Source organism: Ostrea edulis, chromosome 10 (genome assembly GCF_947568905.1).
Source record: "Ostrea edulis chromosome 10, xbOstEdul1.1, whole genome shotgun sequence".
Taxonomy (NCBI): Eukaryota; Metazoa; Mollusca; class Bivalvia; order Ostreida; family Ostreidae; genus Ostrea; species Ostrea edulis.
In genome coordinates this window covers 2809508-2836861 of record NC_079173.1, presented here as the reverse complement: position 1 = coordinate 2836861, position 27354 = coordinate 2809508, and the positions used below count along the sequence as shown (strand labels likewise).

The 27354-nt window shown below is 35.8% G+C and overlaps 1 protein-coding gene across 1 annotated transcript in view; it reads right to left on the bottom strand.

The window, feature by feature from the left end:
• Window positions 1-26013, bottom strand: part of LOC125666323 (PDF receptor-like) — a 59387-nt gene extending 33374 nt beyond the window's left edge. Inside the window, exon 1 of the mRNA XM_056152446.1 lies at window positions 25740-26013. Within this exon, the coding sequence (XP_056008421.1) occupies window positions 25740-25782 (43 nt within the window). The 5' untranslated portion in view covers window positions 25783-26013. The remainder of the gene's footprint in view (window positions 1-25739) is intronic.
• Window positions 26014-27354: the final 1341 nt, after the last annotated feature.

The window sequence follows — 27354 nt, the reverse complement described above, 5'->3', positions numbered from 1 at the left end:
ACACTCTGTGATATACGTGTGACGCTCTGTGATATACGTGTGACGTTCTGTGATATACGTATGGTCGTTCTGTGATATACGTGTGACGTTCTGTGATATACGTGTGACGTTCTGTGATATACGTGTGACGCTCTGTGATATACGTGTGACGTTCTGTGATATACGTGTGGTTGTTCTGTGATATACGTATGGTCGTTCTGTGATATACGTGTGACGTTCTGTGATATACGTGTGACGTTCTGTGATATACGTGTGACGCTCTGTGATATACGTGTGACGTTCTGTGATATACGTGTGGTTGTTCTGTGATATACGTGTGACGTTCTGTGATATACGTGTGACGTTCTGTGGTATGCGTGTGACGTTCTGTGGTATGCGTGTGGTCGTTATGTGGTATGCGTGTGGTCGTTTGAGTGATTATTTCCATCACAATAATGGTATTACAGATGTTCATCTTTATCGGGATAGATGCCACATAGTACAATAATGTAAAACTGATATGGTACCAATTTTGATGCTCCAGATGCGCATTTCGACAAATAATGTCTGTTCACTGATGCTCAACCGAAATGTTTGAAATCCAAAATACCAATGAAGTTTTAGAGCTATTATAGGGGAAAACATAGCGCCAAAAAGTGGAGTCAAATTCGTCAAAGGATAAGAGCTTTGCATGAGGGAGATGATCCTTAATTTTGAAATCAATTTCTAAATTTTATCACAGCAATTAAATTTACATCCGTATTAACGAAGTACTTAGCTACTGGGCTGTAGAGACCCTGGGGACTAACAGTCCACCAGCAGAGGCCTAGACCCAGGGGTCAATAATTCAGATATGGAATTTAGGAATGAAAAATGACGTTTCTGTTTTAATACTATTTTTGATAATGACTTGTAACACGTCTGTCTGTAATGGAGGAGTTAAGAGTAAATGGCACACAGAGGAGCAATCAGGGTTATCTTGATGTTTGTAAAAATCACAAAGCATTAACCAAAGTGCCCCGAATCAATAAAGAATCATCCCTGAGCATTACATTGGGTAATGGAAGGTTGTTATCCAGTAATGGCGGACTGTAATCCAGACGATAAGCAGTCACCTTTGAATGTATTTACAGGCTCTCTAAGATACCTTGTTTGTGAGTGCTATTAAAGATTTCTTACTGTTCATTTAAAGTCGCGAGTGACAATCTACAAGTCTTAGTCGAGACTATTATTGATCGAAAAACGTGAGAATGACAACGGTGTATTATTCATACCACCTGTTACAGTCATGGGCATCGTTCATATAAAATACCAAATATACACGATGTCAGACTTGATTCACTTCAAACTTAGTACCTACACGTGACATTAGCAGAAAATTTTACTCTCTATTCCATTAAAAGTTTTGAATACGTTATTTAAAGAAGTCAAAGATGGTCCATACATGGGATATTCAACACCATAACTCTGATTATGAATTTTGGCCATCACAGGCTCTATAAACCGCAGCGGGATATGGATGATACTCCGAATTATGTTGTCGGTTCCTTAACTTTAAATTTACTAACAAAGGAATAGAAAAGTTCAGTCTTGTATTTCAACCTATTTCAAGTTCAAGTCTAAACTCTACATTTCTTATGTTTAGATATATTTTCACTATTGATATTGCATTTAAACCTTTTAATCCCCCCCCCCCAAACATATTGCATTACCTAGTTGTGCATGTACATAATCCCCCCCCACGTGTTCTTGTTCTTCTGTCCACTATAGCGCAGATGGACACGTCATTCCTTGTAAACGAGGACCTAAAATCGCTTATTTCAAAACGTCCTAAATTCATAGAACCTCGGTCTTTCAACTGGAGACACTCAAGTGATACTTTATTGTAGAAGTTGGATTTTTCTGTCGATGGTCGATATTCGCGCCATCATTGAAATATATTGATCAATCAAAATCTTTTTTCCAAAATACTTGTAAATGGAGACTAGATGTAGTTTTTTTTTAATCGGTAAACTATAAAATTGTACCATGCTTATTAAAACAGAATAATCTGGAAATATTTTCTTTCTTTTCTTCACTCCAAATTTCAATGAGATTCCATTTTTTTAAAAAAAAGAAACATGTGACCACTTTTGCTTAGAATAGTTTTCCTCGTCAAATCCAACTTCTGTTCTAAATGAAACTTTGTACACGATGAAAACCATGGAAACAATAAAATGTTTCTTTGTTGTTTCATCGGGTGATGAAGGTAGCTGGCATGCAGAAAAAAAAATTATAACCCGTGGAAATATAAGGATAGTATGTTGGTGACCTATTAAATATACATAAAACTTACTTGTTATCATAAAGACATATTAAAGTGTATTACGTTTGTGATACGAGGTATATTATTCATTAGAACAAACCTACCTCTAACTATACGTATTCTCTACAAAATGATAGGTGAAGATAACGAACAGTGATCAATCTCATAACTCCTATAAAGGTGAAGATAACGAACAGTGATCAATCTCATAACTCCTATAAAAATGAAGATAACGAACAGTGATCAATCTCATAACTCCTATGAATGCGAAGATAACGAACGGTGATCAATATCATAACTCCTATATAAGGAATAAAAGATTTAAGAGTTGGGCAAACACGGACCACTGTACACACCAGAGGTGAGATCAGACAAATACGGACCCCTGGACACACCAGAGGTGGGGTTAGACAAATACGGACCCCTGGATATACTAGAGGTGGGGTTAGACAAATACGGACCCCTGGATATACCAAAGGTGGGATCAGACAAACACGGATCCCCGTATATGCTAGAGGTGGGATCAGTTGCCTAGTAGGAGCAAATCTCCCTTTTCCACTAAATCACACTTGCCGTGAGCCTTATATGTTGATCAGGTGAACGGAGCCACTCGCACAATCAAGATATGAAAGACAGCAAATATTAAAGGATCCTTGTTGCCAACGCGATGAGTTCGACCACTAGAATAGCAACTGCAACCCGAAGAAATGGTTGCCGCAATGATTTCACCCGGTATCGGATTCAATGTAATGGGATGTGGTAACCCAAGCAAAATGAACTCTAAACCCCCAATGAAAGAGAGAGTGTTAAAAAATGAGAATCAGTGAAAACGCCGTGACAATGATGAAAACAGAACCGGTTACTGATGAGCTGTGTGTTATGTTTTGAAACTGAGTATTATTAATTCTAAATTTGTATGTTTTAAACATTCAATGGTAATTGTTTTATCATTTCCTATTTCAGTCAAATGTGTGCCATCCCCAGGGTCCCGATAGGCGGGTCAAACGAATGCAACTCAACTGCAACGACCTTTGACCCGCCCATAGGGGCGCTGTCAGATAGACAAACAAAGTGAGTCCCCATTATCACTCACTGCAAAAACGGATGTAAGGCATTCCGGAAGTCGATAACAAATCACTTTAGTGGCTTACAAGCGAAATATCATTGGATCTCATTGGATTATTTCAACGATCGCTGATCTTGTATTTAGTCAATATATGGTCCTGTGTTAGTTAATGTACATACTTAAATTACCTTCGTATTTCGAGAACGCATGTACATGTATATGAAACACGCCCCTATCTCTGCCCCCCACCCCGCCCCACCCTGCCCGCTCCCACCCCTGAGTTATCGGACCATAGTAGAAATTATCATTTGGTTGATTGTATATTGTTTAACGTACCTCGCAATTTTTTTCCCAAACATACGGAGACGTCACCATTGCCGGTCAAGGGCTGCAAAATTTAGGTCTATGTTCGACGCTTATGGCCATTGAGCAGGGAGAGATCTTTTTCGTGCCACACCTGTTGTGACACGGGACCTCCGTTTTTGCGGTCTCGTCCTAAGGGCCGCCCCATTCAATCGCCTCTTACGACAAGCAAGGTGTACTGAGGACCAGTCACCTATTCTAACCCCACGGAAATACAAACATTTCAAGTTCGTTTCTAATTTCAAATAATACTATATATCACACAAACAATTTGAGATGTATTACTACGCGATAGTACATCATGTTTTGTGTTGGGTGTGTTTATAAACGTATGATTCGTATTCATCAAAGATGTAAACTGACCCACGAGTTCGATAAATGGCGATGAGACTACCCATATCAACGTCGTTACTACAGAAAGCTAACAGAAAAAGACATTAATTGTATTTGGTAGAATGATATAGAGGATGCAGAATATTGAACTCTAACGATCAAAGAGTGCGAACATCTAGAAAACAATATTTGGATCTATCACAGAAATTCATCATAAACACCTTAATATTTGATTTAGAATTGGACGTACATCTTCCTGCTTTGTTGTTGATATAACATTCAGTATAATAAAACAAATACTGAAATATTGCTACGCCACGGCTTGAAAAAATTCAATAATTTAATAATTTCCAATGTTACATTCAACTACAGACAAGCTTTATGTAATGTATAGTTGTACACCGATATTTTAATTGATCTATAACTATATATAAAATACTGATTGCCGACAAGATTTAAATTATTAACATGATATATACAATAAAATAACACAACTGCTTAACACATCTAAGGACAGTGCCAGTTTCTGAGACAACGGATAATGATAGTGTTGTGTGAATAAATGTATAAAATTGTAGTCAAATCAGTATAATTATAGTTTAGTAAGTACAGTATGCAAATATAAAACACATGTACATACAGGATCCGTTTCTTTTGAATGCTTTATGCTAATGCAGGGAAGTTAGAATAGAATAATTATATAGATGAAAACAATTGTACGAAGTGTTAAAGAAGGTATGAATTGTTGACTTGATTACAGGGGCACCGAGGAACAGTGCCTGCTAACAGTCTGGTAATGAATTGTTGTACCAGACGGTTGGTCTTGTACTCCCAGTAGCTAAGACAACTTACAAGTGTAAAATATGAAGAAAAAAAGAAAAGAAAATGTGCACAATGCAATGAAATGTATCATTTGTAGTATTATATTCCACTGTTTAAAATCATCTTACTAATTTGGGTAAGGATATTTCCATCTTCATTGGTCATTAGCCAGATAAGCCTTTGATCAATGTCCATCTTTACAAAATTCTTACATGATTTGTCTATCATTTGGAATAAAATAACCCTTTCTTCTGTTTACTGACTACATGAGAATAAAACAAAAATGTTTTTCGTCATTCACTGAATTGTTGTTGCATCTTAGACAAAATATCTCATGTCAGGGATTTTTGGTAACGCCCCCTTTCAATGTTTAGTGTATGAGCTGATATATAGAAACGTGTTAGACTTCTCCTTTGCTCAAAAGTTTTAATTGATCTCAAATAATTTTCAAAACCAAAGTTTTGTTTAAAAGTGGAAAAGCAACTTAATCTTTCATCTGAATTTGATTTATGGTTAGAATGCCATTCTGTGATCTAAGATTTGAATAAACAATCTTTAAGAGCCTTTTTAAACTGACATACCTCTATAAAGGGCAAATCTTTAACTCCATTAATATTGTTTATCAAACAGTTTATAGAACCAAACCATGATGAATTGTTTTGTTCAAAAAGTAATTTTGATTCTCGATATGCATCAAACAATTGTGGAAATGACTGACCAAGATTTTCAAGTCTGTACCAGTAACTTAAGATACTTTTTGATATGTCAAAGTGAAGGGGAATATCCCCAACTCCGACATTACAGCAAAGTTGTTTCTGAGCAAGGGAGAATGAACCAGAGGAACAAAATAAAACCCCAAGGTATTTGTAGTTGGATACACATTCTAGTTCAATACCAGCCAAATAGAATTTAGTTTTCAAGAGTCTGCCTACCTTGTTAAAAATTAGGATCTTAGTTTTTGCGAAATTAATACTCAGACACCAATCATTACAATACCACTGCAAAATGTTTAGTTTTTATTGTAAACCATTAGCTGAGAAGGAAAGTAGAATGTAGTAGTGTGGTTTTTTTTTTTATCTTGATTATAAAAAAATGAAAAACTATCATGCAGAATGTTCACGTTTTAACTTATAGATCCACCCCATAAAAGTGAGTGGTCATGTGGTCAAGTTTAAAGTCAAAGGATTTGGAATAAGTGGTTTTATACTGATAAAACAAATAATGGTCCTAAGATTATGTATTTTTATTGACAGATTTATTTCTGGAACATCCAGTTGATATCAAATCAGTTAGCTAGTACTCAGTACATGCACTCGGCTCTGTCCCATAGAGAGGTAATGGGATATATTGCCTATTATATATTACGACATTTATTAGTTTCATAGTACTCATAATGAAATATTGTGAGATGTAAGCATAATGTACATATTTAGATTATCTAGATTAAGGGATAAAACTCTTAATGTCAAATCATTTCATTGTGACTGATAATTTATGCGTGATATAATGTATATTATTATGAAATGATATTTATGCATGTTTTAGTTGTTATAGGGTCGAAAAGATACATTTTAAGTGTATATATCAGCATCAGATTGTATCGATAAATAAATGGATGAACCTAAGCCAGGAGTTTGGTGTTTTGCTTGTGACATTCAGTACTAACCAACCCTGTTTCAAGAATTATATCATCAGCATGCGTTAAACAATTAAATGTTCCAGAATTTAAGACCACAGGATCTGGAGATGAATGGAGATAATCTGGAAGATCATTAATAAATGGAGATAATCTGGAAGATCATTAATAAATGGAGATAATCTGGAAGATCATTAATAAATGGAGATAATCTGGAAGATCATTAATAAATGGAGATAATCTGGAAGATCATTAATAAATGGAGATAATCTGGAAGATCATTAATAAATGGAGATAATCTGGAAGATCATTAATAAACTGTCTCCCTGTTTGACATGTGTTGGGGAAAAATTGATGATACCATTACTTAAGGGGATATGATTGTGACGTTTTTGAAGTCACTGCGCAATTCGAACTAACGTACGTAGGTCATGATTGTCGTGACATATATTGATTATGACTTTGACTAAAGTCATATTTTCGAAATACAAAAGCATAAATCATAACAGCTGAGGCCTTCTTTTGATTGAATAATTTTGTATGAATGCCGTTATGACGTGTTTTTAGGAAATATGAGGTAACGACATAAGCGCGTGATTTTTGACTTACACGAGAGTTCTAGACTGCCTCTCCTCTACTTTGAAACGGGCATATTTCTTACGCAAATTCCATATTCAAATAGACCCAATCCCACCCCCTCCCCAGATTGCGTAGAAAGAAAACCAAACATTTGATTATAATTCTTGTATAATTTTTTAAAATAATAAAGTAGTCTGATCTCACTTTTAGTATGTCCAGGGATCCGTGTTTGTCCAACTCTTTATTTTGTATTCCTTATAGGAGTTATGAGATTGATCACTGTTTTCTTCAACTTTCATTAATAGTTTTATGAAAATGTATAGTGCGCCCAAATTGTTACACCCCCTCCCTTTTCAAAACATTAATAGGTTTCACCAGAATATCAATTGGAACTTTAGAATAGTTAGAATCAATAGCAATCAAATAATTTACACATACATCTAAAACAATATTTGCAGTTTAGAGGGGTACATAATGTAGATCTGCGATAAGTGTCCATCATCCGTTGATTCATGTCAATTCTATTGTATTTTTCACAGTTTACACTTTTACTATAATGAATTATATGCACTGATTCAATTACAACTAATGGCACAAGACTATCTTAGATTATTAAATACTATGGCGCAATTACCGGGTATCAATATCGGATGTCCGATTGCTACTTGTTTGAATTATTTTTTCAAAGCAAAATAAGGCTGTGTTCAAATCAATTCGAGCCAAACATTTTATTATTGTGGTTAACGATTCACTAAACTGAAGTATTGAAGTTTTAATGAGATCAGAACATATAGGCTGGTCGGTGATATAATTTTAAGTGGTTTTTTTTTTTTTTTTTGGTTCGGTACCCTTATGCATTCCTTATATGAAATTTCAAATATTCTATATACATTCATACCGGATATGATTTTTTGACGTTTATCTGAACAATTAACGCCCAAAATGCAGCCAAAAAAATAACAGAGGAAATTCAGACTGTTTTCTTTCCATATTAAACTCGTTATCGTTATCATACCAACTAAAATATCTTCAGAAATTAACCATTTTTAAGAACATAAGATTTAAACGTTGTGTTTGATGATTTTAAAAAAAATGTGTTTTAGAGAAAGAAAGAAAAAATCAGTCCGATTTATTTGTAGCAATTTTCAATGACCTCAGATGACCTTCAGTTCATCATATCTTTTTATACAATTCATTGACATGCCAATCTTTTTGGTTAGTCCTGTAGCTATAGATGTCATCTTTAAATCATAGTAAAATAATTAAAATCTAATTACATTCAGTAAATGTTTTTGACCATTTCCCTAGAAAACTCTATCCTCAAAAAGATATTTTTTAGAGGCGCTGAGGAAATTCGGACTGAATTTTGGGCAATTTGTTTTTGCGTTACGTGGAAAATATTTTCACATCATAGTGTCTGCACATAGACTGTTTGTACGATGGCCATTAAATATAGCCATATTACAACCTGTTTGTTTGTTGTACATATTTTTGGATCTACAACTGCTAAATGTTGGCCTTTTGTGTTTTTTCAACATTGTTTGGTTCAGGGGTTGTTTCCATGGAAACGAACTCATTTACATATATAAAAAAAGAAACCTCCTTTCTATGATAAAATGATTTTCAGAAAAAATCTAATTACTTTCATCTCAGCATCATATCCCCTTAAACGGACACAGGACTTCCTTGAAGAGTACATGTTTTTAATAACCTGATAAAAATTTGTTCCAACTCCCAATTTTAAGAGTTTAATCTTAATTCCTGAATGAATGACGGTGTCAAATGCTTTATGAAAGTCAATGAAGCAGGCGTACACTCTTCCATCCTTGGTCTTACAGTATTTATCTATAATAGTCTTGAGAATAAATATGTGGTCAGAAGTTCTTGCTTTTTGGGTGAAACCTATCCGACATTCATTGATTATACGATGTTTAGTAAGAAATTTGTCTAAGCGAATGTCAAGTATTTTATTGAATAATTTCCCAACTGCATTTGTAACCGTTATGCCTCTGTAATTATTTGGATCGGTAATGTCATTACTTTTATGGATAGGAGTAATGTAACCTGAAGACCATGGTTTAGGATAATGACCAAAAGTAAGACAGCTGTTGAAAATATTGTAAAAGCATGGCAAGAGATGGGTATGACCGTATTTAATCATGTAGTTTGAAATTATATCTAGACCTGTACTTTCCCTACTTTTAATTTTGAAATAGCATTTGATATTTCTGATATGGATATGTTTGTCATGCAAGTCATTAAAACATTTTTCTTTTTCCAACTTATCTAAAATATTATCTAACTGAGACAGACGACGATTGAAATTTGGTTTGAGTTTGTTCAGATCATGAAAATGGGAGACCCATGTTGTTGGGTGAATGGCATCTGCATTGTTGTTTTCTTTTTCTACTCCCTGAAGTTTCTCAATCAATTTCCAGTAAGATTTTGGATTTTCATCATGTAAAGATTCTAACTGTCTTAATAAAGATTGTTTAAATTCTCGACATTTGGACTTTCTCATTTTGGTATATTCCCTATATAATTTGTAGTAGTGGATTTTCACTATTGGATCTTTCGGAAATTTGGAGTATATTTTACCACAATTAAGCAGATTTCTCCACATGGATTTTAAGTCTACATCGAACCATTTGTGCATTTTTTTTATTTGTCTTATTGTGTTTAATTTTAGATTTTCGTTTTCTGCTGCTTTAATAATTATATTGATAATTCTGTGGAGGCATTGTCAATCAGTTCGTGAGAGTCAATAATTTTACATCTTGAGAGATTTTGTAATCTGTAAAATTAAGGGCTGCCTGAAAAAGAACAGGTGATTCACCTGACCATATGTAGTTTGGTGAAATTGGATGTGTATTAGTATCCTTATCAAGAGAATCCAGCGGACAGTGACCATTGTAAAAGACAATGACAATCAGACAATGTAGATAAACAATTAGAAATACTGACATACAATATTTGTGGGTGTGTCCACGGGTTCGGGTTATCATTGTTATTTCATTGTTAGGCTCTTACCCTTTTTCAATTTTATCTGCACAATGTTTCATTACAAAAAACGAGAGAGAGAAAGAGAGAGAGAGAGAGAGAGAGAGAGAGAGAGAGAGAGAGAGAGAGAGAGAGAGAGAGAGAATAAAAATGTCAAGTGAGAACAAATTTCAACCGATGGACAGAAGTTGAGGACAGAATTGAACTATGAGGACACAAAAAGTCCTCACAATTACGCCCTCATAAATGTGACCAATAGCATGTGAAATATGTAGATACAAAATATTAGCTTAGTGAGGACAAGTGGTGTGGAGTCCTTACTAATATCCTCTCTCCATAACCCTTTTTTCATAATTAGAAAGAGAGTATTAGATAAACTTTTATAAGTATCCCTATAGCTATACCTAACATAGTACGTTTTGCCTTTAGAATAATATATGTGTGTATTCTTTTCTACACATTGTGAGGACGTCCTCTTAGTAGGTTTGGTCAGATCTAGGGAGAGTCAACTATGTAGCGGTTTATTTACTATAATAGTGTGAATGCTGAAAGATATAATAATAGCAGTGGCGGATTTAGAGGGGGCGCAGCCGGCGCCCCCCCCCCCCCCCCCCCTTCCCCCTTACAATTTTCAAATCTAAGGTATCTTGTTTCGGAAAATGTACTAAATACTAAAGAAGCAATAATTTCTTCCACTCCCGGAGAAATAAATGACAAAATCCTTTGATTTCTTGAATTACTTTATTGGGAGAACCCCCCCCCCCCTTTACAATTTTCAAATTTAAGGTATCTTGTTTCGGAAAATGTACTAAATACTAAAGAAGCAATAATTTCTTCCACTCCCGGAGAAATAAATGACAAAAATCCTTTGATTTCTTGAATTACTTTATTGGGAGAACTTAATTATTTCCAAACACCCCTTAAAATTTGGGTCATTTTATTAATTTCACCTTATTGAAATGATTGAAAATAGTACAAATGACTTAATAGGAGAAATATTTCAAGCCCCATAAAATCTGTAAAAATCAGGAGCTTCCAGGTGCTTCGCCCCCTGGACCCACTGCCTCATAAAGTGGCGCCCCCCGTAACCACAATTCCTGGATCCGCCCCTGCATAGTGTTGAATATTGTATACGATATTACATTGTTTTAATTTCCTCAGCTATATTACGCCATTGCTACACGGGAATTATTATGTAACATTTCAGGACAATAATCGCATCTTCCATTAGGTAAGATATTTAATTAAATATTACAATTATTATTATCATCCTACTGTGCAATTTTCATTTCGTTACATATTTTTTCCTGTTTAACTCAGTCAATTCAAATGTCTTTATCAAATCGGTAGAGGCTACGTCCGATGTCTTTATCACATCGGTAGAGGCTACGTCCGATGTCTTTATCACATCGGTAGAGGCTACGTCCGATGTCTTTATCAAATCGGTAGAGGCTACGTCCGATGTCTTTATCAAATCGGTAGAGGTTACGTCCGATGTCTTTATCACATCGGTAGAGGCTACGTCCGATGCCAATATAGGGGGTGGGGGTGGATTGATGATCCGAATCCATCAAAATATATTTAAAAAGTAGAAAATAAATATATTTGCTTATTTTTATCCACTAGCAGTAGCTGTTGTAAAGTACTAATGATTGTCCGTAATTTCTATTAGACCTCTAGATAAATTGCATGATATGGAACGCACTTCTCTGAGGAAGAAATCTGGATCCGCCAACAAATGTGCTTTGCATTCTCTCTAACATCTGTACAGTCAATATAATAAACAGTGTGGAACAGGCAATACCCACGTGAGACAGCCATTTCTGTCTTGCATACACATGCTTGTTTATTTAGTTGCTTGTGTGGGAGTAAGAAAGTCCCACCTCTAGGACAGTACTCGACAAAGCCTCGTCCCAAACTGCAATTTCTATCCGTTCGGTAGAATCCTACACCCGTATTAAAGCTATATGTACCGCATTAAACAGTGCTTAAAAACTAGACCAAAGTGTTGTCAGTATGATAAACTATGAAAAATAATACGATTTGACAAATTCCAGAAATTACATAGTATATTAGAGTACTGGTCCACTGAATGTGTGGTGTTTTGTAGTGTAGATCTATGGACACGTGACGTTTATGGTGATTGTGCGCAAGCGCTCAAGATATGTATGTAGTCGAACTGAATGGTGCTTTCTTGTTAAACATAAATTTTAACTCCCCTTCTTTTGCTCAAACTGTTTCCCAAACTTTACCCTGTTTAATTCCGGCTAACTGTCTGTACCGCTAAATGTGTCCCGTCAACAACCTGCAGGTCGTACACGCTTTCACGTTACCTTGTAGGTTTTTACTTTTGAAATTCCGAATGCAACGCGTTCACTATTCCACTCGAAGCTTGATTATGCTTTAATCCGATTTGCAGAACGTGTGTAACTTATATAGCTTGATATAAGATACATGCGTTTCATTTCTGCGGTGATATCCAAAGAATACGGCATATATAGCTTTAATAAAACACATTCAAACAACACTTCAATGTTTACAGTGACGTTCTCACTTTGTGGGGATTGTTTTCAATTTATGCGCGAAGCAATTGCATACACTTGGCACTCCATTTTCCCCTAAAATAACTCTTACAAGTTTATTATTTCGGATTTCAAAAATTTCGGTTGAGCATCACTGAAGAGACATTATTTGTCGAAATGCGCATCTGGTGCATCAAAATTGGTAGTGTATAAGTTTTACATACGATGACAGAGTTTCAGAAACACTACGTGTGAAATAACCGCCGTCCATTCAGAAACGTTGTGATGCTTTAGGTTCAGATTTAGTACGTTTAGATTATTAGTCCGTTCTTGGCACACTGAATTTGATTACGGATTACTCCGTGTACCTGATCAAGTTATAGTGCTCAGGGCGGGTGTGACCGGTCGACAGGGGATGTTTACCCCTCCTCAACCCACCTCTGGTATATCCAGATGCCCGTGTTTGCTCTGCTCTGCTCTTAATTTTGTAATATTTAGAAGATTAATCACTATTTATTATTTTCACAATTTCATTCAAAACAATGACATTATATTTCCCAAAGTACAGGTGTGCCGCCTCCATCCTTGACTAAAGCAGATATTCCTAAATGTATGCAGCCTGAACGCAATAACAAAATTTTAACGAAAATCAAATTTCCCCAAATTCAATAGTTTGATTGATCAAAAATATATTATCTAATGACCCTGGAATTGATCCATAGCAATTAGCGATGACTTCGAAGCATTATCTTTTTTTTCTCTTTCAAATGTCTGTTGTTAAACCTAATGACTTACTCTACGTCCCTCTCTAAAGCAATTATAATCAGCGCGCATATCCCCCCCCCTTTTTACCATCAGAATATAGAGGGATTGCTTGTTACGCCATGCAATCATTAATCCGCTTCATACCGGGGAAGGGCAACGTGCCGAAGCAATAGAACTGTAATGTTTTAATAAATACCACGAAAATAGTATGAAAGAGGACAATTCGTTTTATGATTTATTCTGATTTAATACTAGTGTTGGGTATTTTTTATTCGTTTTATGATTTATTTTGATTTAATACTAGTGTTGGGTATTTTTAATTCGTTTTATGATTTATTCTGATTTAATACTAATGTTGGGTATTTTTACGCTGAATTTTAATAAGTGGAAATTCAGATATATTTGTCAGAAGACTTTCCGGTAATGCTGAGAAGAATATGAAAATATCTTAGGATATGAATGAATGTACAGATCAATGAATACTTAACTATATACGGTAGCTAATTCCTTGTTGATTATGTATTAAAACCAACATTTAACACATCGTGGACACCAACACGAAATATTTCATCAACGTTAACGATATTTCGTGATTTCTTGCGTCACATCGAACAGGAACTCGCCGTGAGAACGGTAACGAATCTATACCTGTTACCGCGCACAGAAACCATCAGATGCGAGGAGGATTTGGCTTTCAGCATGATATTTCATCAACATGAAAATGATACCATTCATTTAGAAGTACAACGTTTCTTTGACATGAGACTACAGTGTTTGGATTCTGAGACGTCGGATAATTTCATATGTTTACAGTTCCAATCATTTGCCTTGGATATCCTTATACAAATAGTAATGAATGCCATTTTTTTTTAAATTGTGCTGCTGGGTCATTTCATCTTGAATGTGATCCAGTTGCGCGTATGAATCTTGATAAATATAGTACGTCTATTTTAAAGACAGAATTCTTACAAAAATGAAAATAGAACGTGAATATGAGATACACATGGGGATATGAACTGCGACACTTCACGAAGCTTCACGCTGGTGTGAAGCGCTGCAATTCATACCCCTATGTACCCCCCCCCCCCCCAATGAAATTTATTTGTTAAAAGAAGTCACAATTTAAATTTTACTTTGGAAATTTGTTATGTTCACCCCCCCCCCCTTCTGCTTCGAGTTATGTGTCGATAGAAAATGCGATAGAAAATGCTTCCTTGCATGTCCAATCTAACTAAAGGCAGACTTCGGAGATCCGCGTCGTATACTCTACCCAGAGTGTACGGCGCGGATCTAAGAAATCTGATTTTAATTAGATTGATTGCATGACAAATTTCAGCAATCTGGTTATGAAACCCCCATATTTTACAATTGTAATTATGTGTTAGTTTTAACCCTTATGGTTCATTAACATAATGCATATTGAATTACGACCGCCGCAGTGGTCTAAAGGTTACAGCGTTCGCCCTGCATGCGGAAGGCCGGTGTTCGAATCCCGGTCACAACAGACCTAAGTCGTTAAAACAGGAAGTGGCAGTTCTGTCGCCAACGCTCGGCATCAGGTGTGAATGTCACGGGTCCTCGGTGATGACCTTAAAAACAAATGACCCGTGTCACAGTAGGTGTGGCACGCTAAAGAACCTTCACTGATCAATGGCCGTAAGCGACGAGTAAAGACCTAAAGAACAAGGGACGTTATTGGCCAAAATTGGCCGGGCTTCAAAAACCGATCATATTTTGCAGGTAGAAAGGTGATAATTTTCTCGTTTCATTCATATATAACATGTACCATTTACTTGTTGCTGATATTGAGAAAATAACGTTACAATATTGCATTGTTAACTCTGACGCTATCTTCCGACGGTCGGTTTTTCGGAAAGACGTCATCCACCTTATAGGATTTACAGTCCCCTGATTCTTCTAGAATATTTTTCTAAAAGTTACAATTTTAACTTTTTATATAAAAATACTCATTAAGATCAAAGACAATTGAAAACTGGCATGCTATGGAAAATACATAATTCATTTACATGTAACTTTATCGTGGTCATAGACATTTTGCGGAAGAACCTTGTGTTAATTAGAGTGAGGAAAATAATGCGTGTATTTGTCAAAAATTGTTCAGTAGAACGCAATCATATTTTCGAAGGTGCTGTTCGATGTCCTCCTATTCTAATGAAATATGAAAAATAAAATGGCTTTTGAATTTTCTTTTTCCTGGTTTTGTTTTTTGGTCATAAATATTAACACTTTGATTAAAAACGTCGATTGAGTCGGATAAAATTACTTGTTATGCCATGTACACCAAGGACTATATAACAGGTCTGCTTACATGTGTATGCATTATACATGTTACAGTACATATGAATAAAATATGCTTTGGGTATTTACAAAATATATTGAATAAAGTGTGGTAAATGTACATATACTAAATGATACAAATTTATGTTGCATGAATGGGATATCATTTTCTTGGGTACAGTAAAACACGTCAAGTAATATGCATGTAACTTCAGATGGTATATTTCATATAGCAAATGCATTCAAAAACCTCACAAAAATGCGTCCAATGTATTTAAAAGCCTCACAAAAATGTGTCCGTGTTTATATCTTTACATTCCCCTAAATCGTCAACAAAGTAGTTCCAACTCTCTCTCTCTCTCCATATAGTGTTCATCTTTGATAAATGAAAATACATCAGTCAGTGGGCATGTCATTGCATGCACCGACATTCAGTCCAAATCTAGAACGGACTCTTGGAAGTTGTTTGAGTACATGTATAGACAATGTGGTATATGTAACTGCTTTTCCCAGGCACTTATTTTCATATGCGAATAACGATATATTGAGTGACCCCCCCCCCCCCCCTATTCTTGATAGTAGTATTGAATGAGAAAAAATAGGCTTAAAATTATTAATTGAACCCATGTAGCGAAGGATAACCCTCCACCCCCCGATGATTTAAGAATTCGAAGATCAGACAGAAAGGTTTTTTTTTTCATTTGCTAATTAACTACCAACTTATCCTTCGACACCGCTTTCAGTAACAATCATCACAACACATATATTATATATTTTATAAGATTGATAAAAGTTGAAGTGTCATTAGGCTGGTCAAGTTGTTCACATAGCAAGGGAATGGTCAACATCACCCCCCCCCCCCCCTCAAAGTGGAGGGGCAACCCCTCCTCGATACTACGGTGTCTGAATATTTATATCTATACATGTATATACACATGTACATCCTGCCCAGTTACCTTTGTTATATATGTGTACCTGTAAATGTGCATCTATTACATATACATGTATATATGAACCCGTGGGGATCCGGGTTTGAGTAAGTCCTCAGTACTCCTTGCTTGTCGTAAGACGCGACTAAATGGGGCGGTCTTCGGATGAGACCGCAAAAACTGAGGTCCCGTGTCACAGCAGGTGTGGCACGATAAAGATCCCTCCCTGCTCAATGGTCATAAGCGCCGAACATAGGCCTAAATTGTGCTGCCCTTCACCGGCAGTGGTGAGGTCTCCATGAGTGAAATATTCTCAAGAGGGGCGTTAAACAATATTCAATCAATCAATCATATGCGATATAGAAAAAAAAATCTGCCACCACAATGGTCGAAGTTTCAAATCGATCACAGGTATTCGACGTTTTAAAGAAACCACATCTCGCTGGAAGATATAAATAATGATTTGCTGTTATTTTATTTTTAATTTAAACCGTTTTAAGAACCTTTGGAATCAATATCTAATTACTAATGTATTAATATTTAATTTCAACATGCATCATATACATGTACGTAAAAATGATGTAAGAAAACTGCTTTAAAAAAAAACCCGCATTATATTTGATATATTTGTATAAAACATAGTTTAAAATTTAGCGAAAAAAGTAACAGACATCCCAACTATCTAGCTCTTGAGATATAACGTATCAGTACCCATTTTTGCTGAAAATGAACGAATTTTGGTCCGATTTTTGTAAAAAGAAAATAAATTCGAGTTATTAAAGGTCTATGCGTGTCTTTGATTTTATTATTTTTTTAATGCAATTTATTCTTAAATAATCTTATTTTGAAAAGACAGGACGTCCAAACATATTCCCGTGACCTTTAAAAACGAAAGTAGAATAATTTCCATTCATCATGCGGTGGATTTTTGATCCGCCTCCGTGACTCGAAAGGCAGACATCATCTGCATTTATTGGGTGCAGATTTTTATGGCAAACTAGGTAACGCATTAATTGTTTGACTGGACATACATGCATTTATTAAATCGCAAAGAAAGTAAAAGTTTATGAGGTTAAATGATGGAACAGTTTGCTTCAGTTCTATAACATGCAAAATATTGACTTTGTGTAACGAAAACGGCCGATTTCCGCATTCATTCTTTTTTAAAATTAATATTGTTTGCAGCCAACAACCGACACCATATTGATAATGAAAGAAGAATATTAATGGATAATTAAACATGCAAAATATAAATCTGGTTGTTGCATGCAAAAGTATTAGTTTTTGCTAAAGTTTATTCATAATTTATTTCAAATCAACAGATTCCGCTAAACAGCTCATCTTTAGCGTATATTCATGACGTCATAATAAAATATTACGTCATTTTCATGTAAGTGGGATTAGAAGAACATCCTAATTGTGTAAATAAAAAGAATAATTAAGCATAGTATGAAAGTTGAAAAAATGAAAAAAATCTCGGCGGTATATAGCCAATAACGTCCCTTGTCCTTTGAAGACTTAATTTGTGGGGTGGGGGAGGGTTAGGGTTGACATACATGAAATCTATTTTTTATCAAATATTTTACTTATATTCCCTAACTTCTAGTCCTTCATTCCGGGGGGTCGGGGGTGCTCCTTTCTATACATAAATTCACTTCAGAACTTCTGCTAGTACTACAGTACTTCGAAATTGCATTCTTACAATTCACTATATTACTTTTTGAAAAGTGGCCTGGGGAAGTAACCAAGCATATCTTTACTACATAAGCATAAATACCCCCCCCCCCCCTCTAAAACGTGGCCTGGGAAGTCACCAAATATACCTTTACTACATAAACACATAAATATACATTCTTAAGAAAGATCCCCCCCCCCCTTGCGATTCTATGTGCCTGTATCATGTACTGCTTTGTGTTATACACGGATACATATTATATTATATACATAATGTACGTACATTCGTGACAAGTTAATTTTGTATACATGCACATGATTACTAATGAAATATTTTTCAAACAGTACATTCAAATAGGCAGCATAAATGTTTACGTTTTGTAAAACGGTGGATTCATCAGGACATGAATTTCAAGGTTTTATATATCGTAACTAGTATATTTCTACACATCATAACTAGTATATTTCTATATATCATAACTAGTATATTTCTATATATCATAACTAGTATATTTCTATATATCATAACTAGTATATTTCTATATATCATAACTAGTATATTTCTATATATCATAACTAGTATATTTCTATATATCATAACTAGTATATTTCTATATATCATAACTAGTATATTTCTACACATCATAACTAGTATATTTCTATATATCATAACTAGTATATTTCTACACATCATAACTAGTATATTTCTATATATCATAATTAGTATATTTCTACACATCATAACTAGTATATTTCTACACATCATAACTAGTATATTTCTATATATCATAATTAGTATGTATAGGTTATAGACTTTGTATGGGAAAATATGACGACCGAGTTTTTTTTTTTTGACGCGTAGACGGACCGAGCTTGCGAGGTCCGTTCGCGACAAAAAACGAGGTCATCATATTTCCCATACAAAGTCTATAACCTTTTTATTATATACTTTCAATTTCATTTAGAAACTAACAATAATTTTATTTTTAACAATAACTTTATCGGTTTAACTGAGTAAAAGATGAAAAACACGAAAAATTTGAAAATTAACGGCGTAGAAATTTGATTGTGACGTAATGTTTGCGGGCAGGAATGTTTCCGGGCATATATCGTGTGATATATGCCCGCAAACTTTTACAGGAAAATCAAGAGATGAAATTGAAAGTATATAATAAATTTCTATATATTATAATTAGTATATTTCTACTCATCATAACTAGTATATTTCTATATATCATTATTAGTATATTTCTACACATCATAACTAGTATATTTCTACATATCATAACTAGTATATTTCTATATATCATAACTAGTGTAATGATTCCGGATATTTGAGGTACGACCATGCGGAGTTCTCAATTAGTCACTTTCCATCACGTGATCTAATTTGTGTATAAATACCGAGACTCCGCACTCGTCTGTGTCATTCAGATAGAAGACCCAGCCAAGTTGAGAGGACGAAGTTATGTGTACTAATAAAGCATTCATAGTAAACAATTCCTCGCCTGTTCTTACAGTTAGAGAGTGAATTTGGAAGGCCATGAGAAGTCTGGCCTGCCACGAATAGGTTGACCTCCAGTAAAGAGGCTAGCCATAATTCGTTTTTGGTGTCGTCCGCATTGGCTGAACAGACCGTCGTCCAGGCCGCTATACTCATTGTCCGTCCTGAATAAGGCATCCTACAGTGAGTGTAGTGGTTGAAGGGCTACCACATATACTGTCCGTCCTGAATAAGGCGTCCTACAGTATATGGGGTAATCCGAGGACGATTGTGCTCTAGATCTACATTTTGTCAAGTTAGCACTACCAGTTTATCGTTGCTTGCCTCTGATTGATATAGTGATTCTCTGTTTGATGATAATTAACCTAGATAAGGTTAGGACATATTTGTATATTTTGGCAGTCCACTAAAATCATACCAATTAGTTTAAATTAGTTTTTGTTGAATACCCCAAACCCTGGAATTGACCAGGTACGATCCCAGAATTGAATGTAAATACGTTACAGAATTTGGTGGCAGCGTCGGAATTTGGGGTGAAATTCTATCATTAAAGTTTACATTTGTTCTTGGTTTATTTTAGTCGAGTTTGTTTAACTTTGTGAATTACTGATATGTCTGAGAGCGATGTGAATGCTGAGATGACTGAATTAAAACAGGAGCTAAGTAGGCTTCAGGCTAGTATAAATAAAAGTCGGACAAGGCCAGCCGCTAGAGATTCGGGATTACCTGAAAGTAGGCGGACTACCATAGATGACCAAGGTTACATGCTGGAGAGCGCAAGACCTAAAACTATTAGGACGACCACCCCACCTAATACGTATACTAGGCCTGACAATCTTACTGATTTAAGTAGGGCAGATGATGGCGGGTCAGATAGATTTTCTATTACGAGCACACCATACCATGCGAATACATCCAGGCATGATTTTCCAGTGATGAATGAGACTAACATTACAACTCGCCGCCCTGAGAATACTGCACAGAAGGACAAACCCAAGATCACCATAGTGAAACCAGATAAATTTGATGGAAGTTCGTCATGGACCGATTTTAAGTCTCACTTTGATGTATGTGCAGAATTGAATAAATGGACTCTGTCAGAGAAGGGGATGTATTTGGCCGTTGCTTTGCGAGGTCAAGCACAGAATGTTCTTGGAAATCAACCAGCAGTAGACTTGTTGAATACCCCAAACCCTGGAATTGACCAGGTACGATCCCAGAATTGAATGTAAATACGTTACACTAGTATATTTCTCAGATGATGCGTGTAACTGTTCACACAGACTGGGGCATTTCCAAACACATGTCGTTACGCAAGGATCACGTGGTTTCATATTGATAAACACCCGTATGTAGATCAAACTGCATGACACAAGATAAAGACTGATTTTGTGGCGCTATACAGAAGTGTAAAATGCGACGATCATCTCGCACTTTATGTTCACATATATGAGTTTGTCAGCTCGATATATCTTCATATTGACCTCATTAAAAGGCTATCTTATCTATTCACGGCCTTGTCATTCACATACTCGGGTGTGTTGGTCACAGGAAATTCACATCAGTTCCAGACAATGTACCTGTCGTTCCTTGTCATCCTCAGCCCCCTATCCCAACAGTGATGACATGAAATCTATATTAGGAGCACAATACAGAGAAGGTCAACTCTGATGTCTATATACAGTTTACATGTATATGGTGATAATGGTTTTATATAGGAGCGTCCACATTACCCCAGTTAAAGGAATGGCTTCAACTATATTTTGTGTTACAGACATTAATGGTCACACTCTCGTCATTTCCTTTGGTAAATTGATTGTATATCATTTGACGCCAACGTCTCGCAAGTAAAAAAAATTTCACTCATACGAACGCGTAACCATTGAAGGGCTGCAAAATTCAGGCCTATGTTCGGCGCTTACGGCCTTTGAGCAGTGAGGGATCTTTATTGTGCCACACTTGCTGTGACACAGGACCTCGGTTTTTGCGATCTCATCCGAAGGACCTCCCCATTTAGTCGCCTCCTACGACAGGCAAAGGGTACTGATGAACTATTCTAAGCCGGATCCCCGCAGGACTTTCTTTCGTAGAAGTAAAATAAATCGGGAGTTCGTTTGTTTTGGGTGACATGATTATATCTAGTCTGTAAGTCTGAATAAATCAATCAAACCTAATCGATGGCGACTGCATTGAAATCATTGATATACATGTACATGTATGATGGCGAGATTTCTTCAAGTTGAAATTGGATTTACAATGACATTTCAGAACATTTCTGACGTATAAACAGAATGGAACTATGGGCGCTGCATGGAGTATCATTTTACAAAATAACATTAGAAACAAAACAAAACAAGCAAACAAACAAACAAAAAACAAAAAAAACTCCTCAAAGACACAAAGCTGTAAATGACTCGTGGTGATTTCATAATTAGAATAATCGTAATTACAAAGATGTAGTCCAATACTTAGATAACCCAAACCTTCTAAAAGAACTTTAACTATATCAGTACCACACACACAGAGTGAGAGAGAGAGAGAGAGAGAGAGAGAGAGGGGGGGGGGTTGAGGGACATGTAGACACACACACACAGAAAGAGAGAGAGAGACAGACAGAGAGAGACAGACAGAGAGAGAGAAAGAGAGAGAGAGAAACACAGAGAAAGAGAGAGAAGATAGAGAGAGAAAAACACAGAGAGAGAGAGATAAACAAAGAGAGAGAGAAACAGAGAGCGAGAGAAACAGAGAGAGAGAAACAGAGAGAGAGAAGATAGAGAGAGAAACAGAGAGGGAGCGAAACAAAGAGAGAGAGAGAAACACAGAGAGAGAGAAAGAGAAACAGAGAGAGAAACAGAGAGAGAGAAAAAAGAGAGAGAGAGAGAATTATGAGAATTTTTTAAAATGTAGATGAGGGTATGAGCTGTGACGCATTACGCCTGTATATTTCACGTCTACACGCGCTTGATGGGAAGTAAGCCCACGTGAAGCCTCACAGTTCATACCCTCATGCATTTTCAAAAACGAAATTTCATTTCTCACATTTCCATTCCTGTCGGTGAATTCACAGCCGTTGAAATAGTCGTACTATATCTATCAAAATTCATACGCACATCGTTCACATTCACGAGCTATCATTTCAGTTGGATAGAAAGGAAATGTAAATATTATACCGTATCAAGACAGCGGTTTCAATGCTTTGTGGAATCACTTAGGGAATAATGTGGTGTGGCTCGGGGAATAATCTGTGGCGGATTTAAGGGGGACGCAGCCGTCCCCCTCCCCCCAAATTTTCAAGCTTAAGGTAAATCGTGGTATCTTGTTCAGAAAAATGTACTAAACAATGTAAGAAGCAATGTTTTCTTCCACTCCTGGAGAAATAAATGACAAAATCTATTGATTTTTTGAATTACTTTGTTGGGAGAAAATTTGCGTGATTTTATTAATTTCACCTCATAAAAATTATAGAAAATAGTACAAAACACTAAATGGGAGAAATATTTCAAGCCCTGTAAAATCTGTAAAATCCAGGAGCTTCTCCCCCCAGACCCCCTGCCTCATAAAGTGCCCCCCCCCCGTAACCGCAATTCCTGGATCCGCCCCTGATAATATGGTATGGTTTTTTTTCTCCATAAAACAAATATCACGGAAAATGGTAGACTAGTTCTGTGTTATCATATCATAGAAGTATTACCAGACTATCTAGGTACCATGTGTATTCTTAATGTCTATTATAAAACAGAAAGTACACTAATCAGGGGTGGATCCAGGAATTGTGGTTACGGGGGGGGGGGCACTTTATGAGGCAGTGGGTTCAGGGCGAAGAGGGGGCGAAGCCCCCGGAAGCTCCTGGATTTTACAGATTTTATGGGGCTTGAAATATTTCTCCTATTAAGTCATTTGTACTATTTTCTATCATTTTAATAGCGAGCGAAACTCGCGTCGCAAAGCGACGCGACGAACCCGCTCCAATGATTACGCAATTGAGTCACGTGGTTTGCTCTTCATCAGCTGAAAAATGATTGGAACTACCCATAATGCCTCCGGAAAAATGTCGCCGTCACTGCGGTATACTTTATTGACAATCCCGGAATTAAAATAATTAGATTGTTTAGAAAGTACAGTTAACGTTTTTAAATTCCAGACAAGCTTTCTTATAGCTTCATACGTTTTGTATTTGCTTGGTTTGAGAGAAGAAAAAACATTGCAGCTACATGTAATACGACGTCACAATTTGTAACTGTTTACACCAAGCGCGTTATATTTCCCGCGTTAAATGAAGAGGCGGATAAAAGTCGTGTTGCAAGATGTTTAAAATGGGCTTCGCTCGTCTCAACGGTCACACCGTACAACATATTATGGTGAAATTAAAAGTGAAAGTACATGTTGGGGGGAAAGAAACACGAGAGCGGAATGACGCCACTGTATCAGCAAGCGGATATCGTTATGTCACATTGGCGAGAAAATATATTTCAGTAGCTGATTCGCACACTTACATATCGTGTAAGTATCGGATGGACTTTCGTCATATTCTGGTCTGATTTTCCTCACTTTTTGACCCAAACACATTTTATAATGGTGAAAATTCCCAGTAGTCAACTATTTTCAACTTCCCTGTGTATCTGAAAATTCCCAGTAGTCAACTATTTTCAACTTCCCTGTGTATCTGAAAATTCCCAGTAGTCAACTATTTTCAACTTCCCTGTGTATCTGAACTAGGTATCTGTAATATTGAGTTTTGGCGCCATTTTTACCTTGTGACTTTTTCCATCCCACTGAAGTAAATATTCATCTTTCAACCATTTTAGAAATTCTAGAGTAAGATAATTTTGATAATTACATATATACTACTCCAACAACAGGAATATATGTTTTTTGAGATTTTGATTGAATATTAATTTTTTTCCTCCTTTGATTTTGGCGAATAGTTCATTCAAATAAGTTAATTGACAACTCGCAGATAAAAACAATGTTGTTATGACAATGTCTAGTTTCCATCTCGTGTGATGAAATACCTCTTTTATGAATTTACTTTATCCTATTCTTTGTCAAATTTCCAAGAAAAACTCTACGAAATACGAGAAAATATCTCGTAAATACAATTCACCATTTCCTAATTCGGAAAAAAAAAATGAGCTAATTAAATGTACTGAACAGAAATTAATGGTTCTCCTAAAAGCAATTAAACGTTAGTGTACATATATCGAACATTGAGTGGAAAAAAATGATACCTTAGGGGAATGCAACTTTAACTGTTCTAATGACATCGGTTTTTAATTTAGTTATTTATTCATTCTTATTGAAAATCACATCTATTTTTTAAATATAAATACAAGTGCTAAACGTTTGTTTGTTTTTTGTTTGTTTGTTTGTTTGTTTTTTTTTTTTTTTTTTTTTTGTTTTTGTTTTTTTTTTGTCTTTATTTCTACATGTTTTTTATTTATTTTATTTTTTTTATATTTTTGTGACAACAATTCTGAAGAAAGTATTTACGTGTGTTTTGCACATTGTCTACAGATACTTATTTTCAGAAGAATTGACAAAATTTGATTTTAAAAACATCCATAGTTGACAGACCCGGGAAGAGAAATACCATAAATGAGGCGAGACAAACGAAGGGAAGATCCCTCCTTAAGATGAGGAATTGCTGCACCAAGAAAATAATCCTCTTTTTAAAAAAAAAAAATAATAAAATTCCACCCCACCCCCCAAAAAAATCATTGGTTTTTAGTATATTAGAAAATTATTACAATGAATTCTAATTAGGCCACGCATGATATATTTTATATATACACGATTAACGGGGTGCATTTAATTTTCAACATAAATACTAGAATTCAACGCTCTTCAAATGAATTGAAGATCGGCGATATATACGTAAACACCTGGAATAAGTAGATATCAATGTACATAAAATGACAAATGTTTGAAATCACAAATGCACTTTAAAACGAACAAAATAAAAACTCACCGTAAAAAATGAGAACACGCCACCGACAGAAAAATTCATAATTGTCCTTTAGTATGTATGTACAATCGTGAACTGTTCGGGGAGTAGAGCGCTAAGCACTGCCACTGACGGACAGACTGCTGTAACGCGTCCAACGCGCTCTTATAAACTCAGAAATCCGTTTTTTCTGTTGCTGCTCAGCCGGCTAATTTCAATATCAATAGGTAAAAGTCTGATTGAAGAAATTAATCTGTTTTTTGTGTTTTACAAAATTTATTGGATTAAACAGCCTTTGTTCTGTAAACTTTTCATTGTGAGAGTACATGGATAGCTGATCAGAAGGAAGTGTTCAGGCACTTCTGTTGATAATTCTCCTTTGTAATTTACATACAAGGATCGAAATAAAACTCTGATCTGTAAATTTAGAAAGATCAATTTTACATTTGATACGCAATCACATTCACATTGCTTTCCAGTTCAGAATAAGTCATTTTTATCATTATTAGTAATAATCCGAACGGTGATTAGTAAAGTTCAAAGTAACAGCCACAGCGCGATTAACAGGTTCGTTATTTGAGGTCTTATGTAGATGAATGATTTAGATATCACGATTAAAGCGCCATCAGCGTAGATTTAGTTTATTTTCAATCACCTTAACTATTCATATGCTGTTGCATCCGCCCGTAAACCCCATCAAAATGTCATTATATAATGTGGCCTTAGTCTGAGGCTTTGCACATTAAGTACATATGTAGCGCGTGTAACCCCAAACCCGCATAAAATTTAAGTCGATTTCTAGCGCTGCGTCATATCTAAGCCGAATCCTAGCGTTGCGTCATATGAAAGGCGAAGATAACGAAGAGTGATCACTCTCAAAACTCCTATAAGCAATATTAAATAGATAGTTGGGCAAACACGGACCCCTGGACACACCAGAGGTGGGATCAGGTGCCTAGGAGGAGTAAGCATCCCCTGTCGACCGGTCACACACGCCGTGAGCCCTATATCCTGATCAGGTAAACGGAAATATCCGTAGTCAAAATCAATGTGCCAAGAACGGCCTAACAATCAATCCTAGCGCTGCGTCACATTGACTTCGACTGTGCGTTAAACTTAAGACGAAATTTCTGTTTATTCATCAATTGTCCGGCATTAAACGTGAAGGTATGAGTCTTTCGGATATCGCAGGTCTACATGTGTAGGCTTTGGCACAATGAAGAGCCTCCATTGCTTAGAAAAAAGTGCCATGCTATTAACAAGATGGTTGACCCTTCACTGATGCTTGGAGAAAAAAGAAGAAAAAACTAAAAAGGATTTACTCTAGTAGATTTGTTATATGACTATGAAAGGTGAAAATAAGGGAGTTGATCGATCTCAGAACTCCTGGAAAGTTGGACAAACACGGGGAAATGAAAATGATCGATATTGTAAATAGATAAAACGTCATCGATATATCTAAATGTCGAGTTGAAGATCACAGTAGAAACTTTAGAATTAACTCTGCTTCATAAGATTATAAAAGCAGGTCAGCTAACAAAGGAGCAAAATTCGCGCCGATGGGAACTTGGACAGACTGTTGGAAGAGCTGATAACCAAAGACCATGAAGATATTGTCAGTGAACTATACATGTT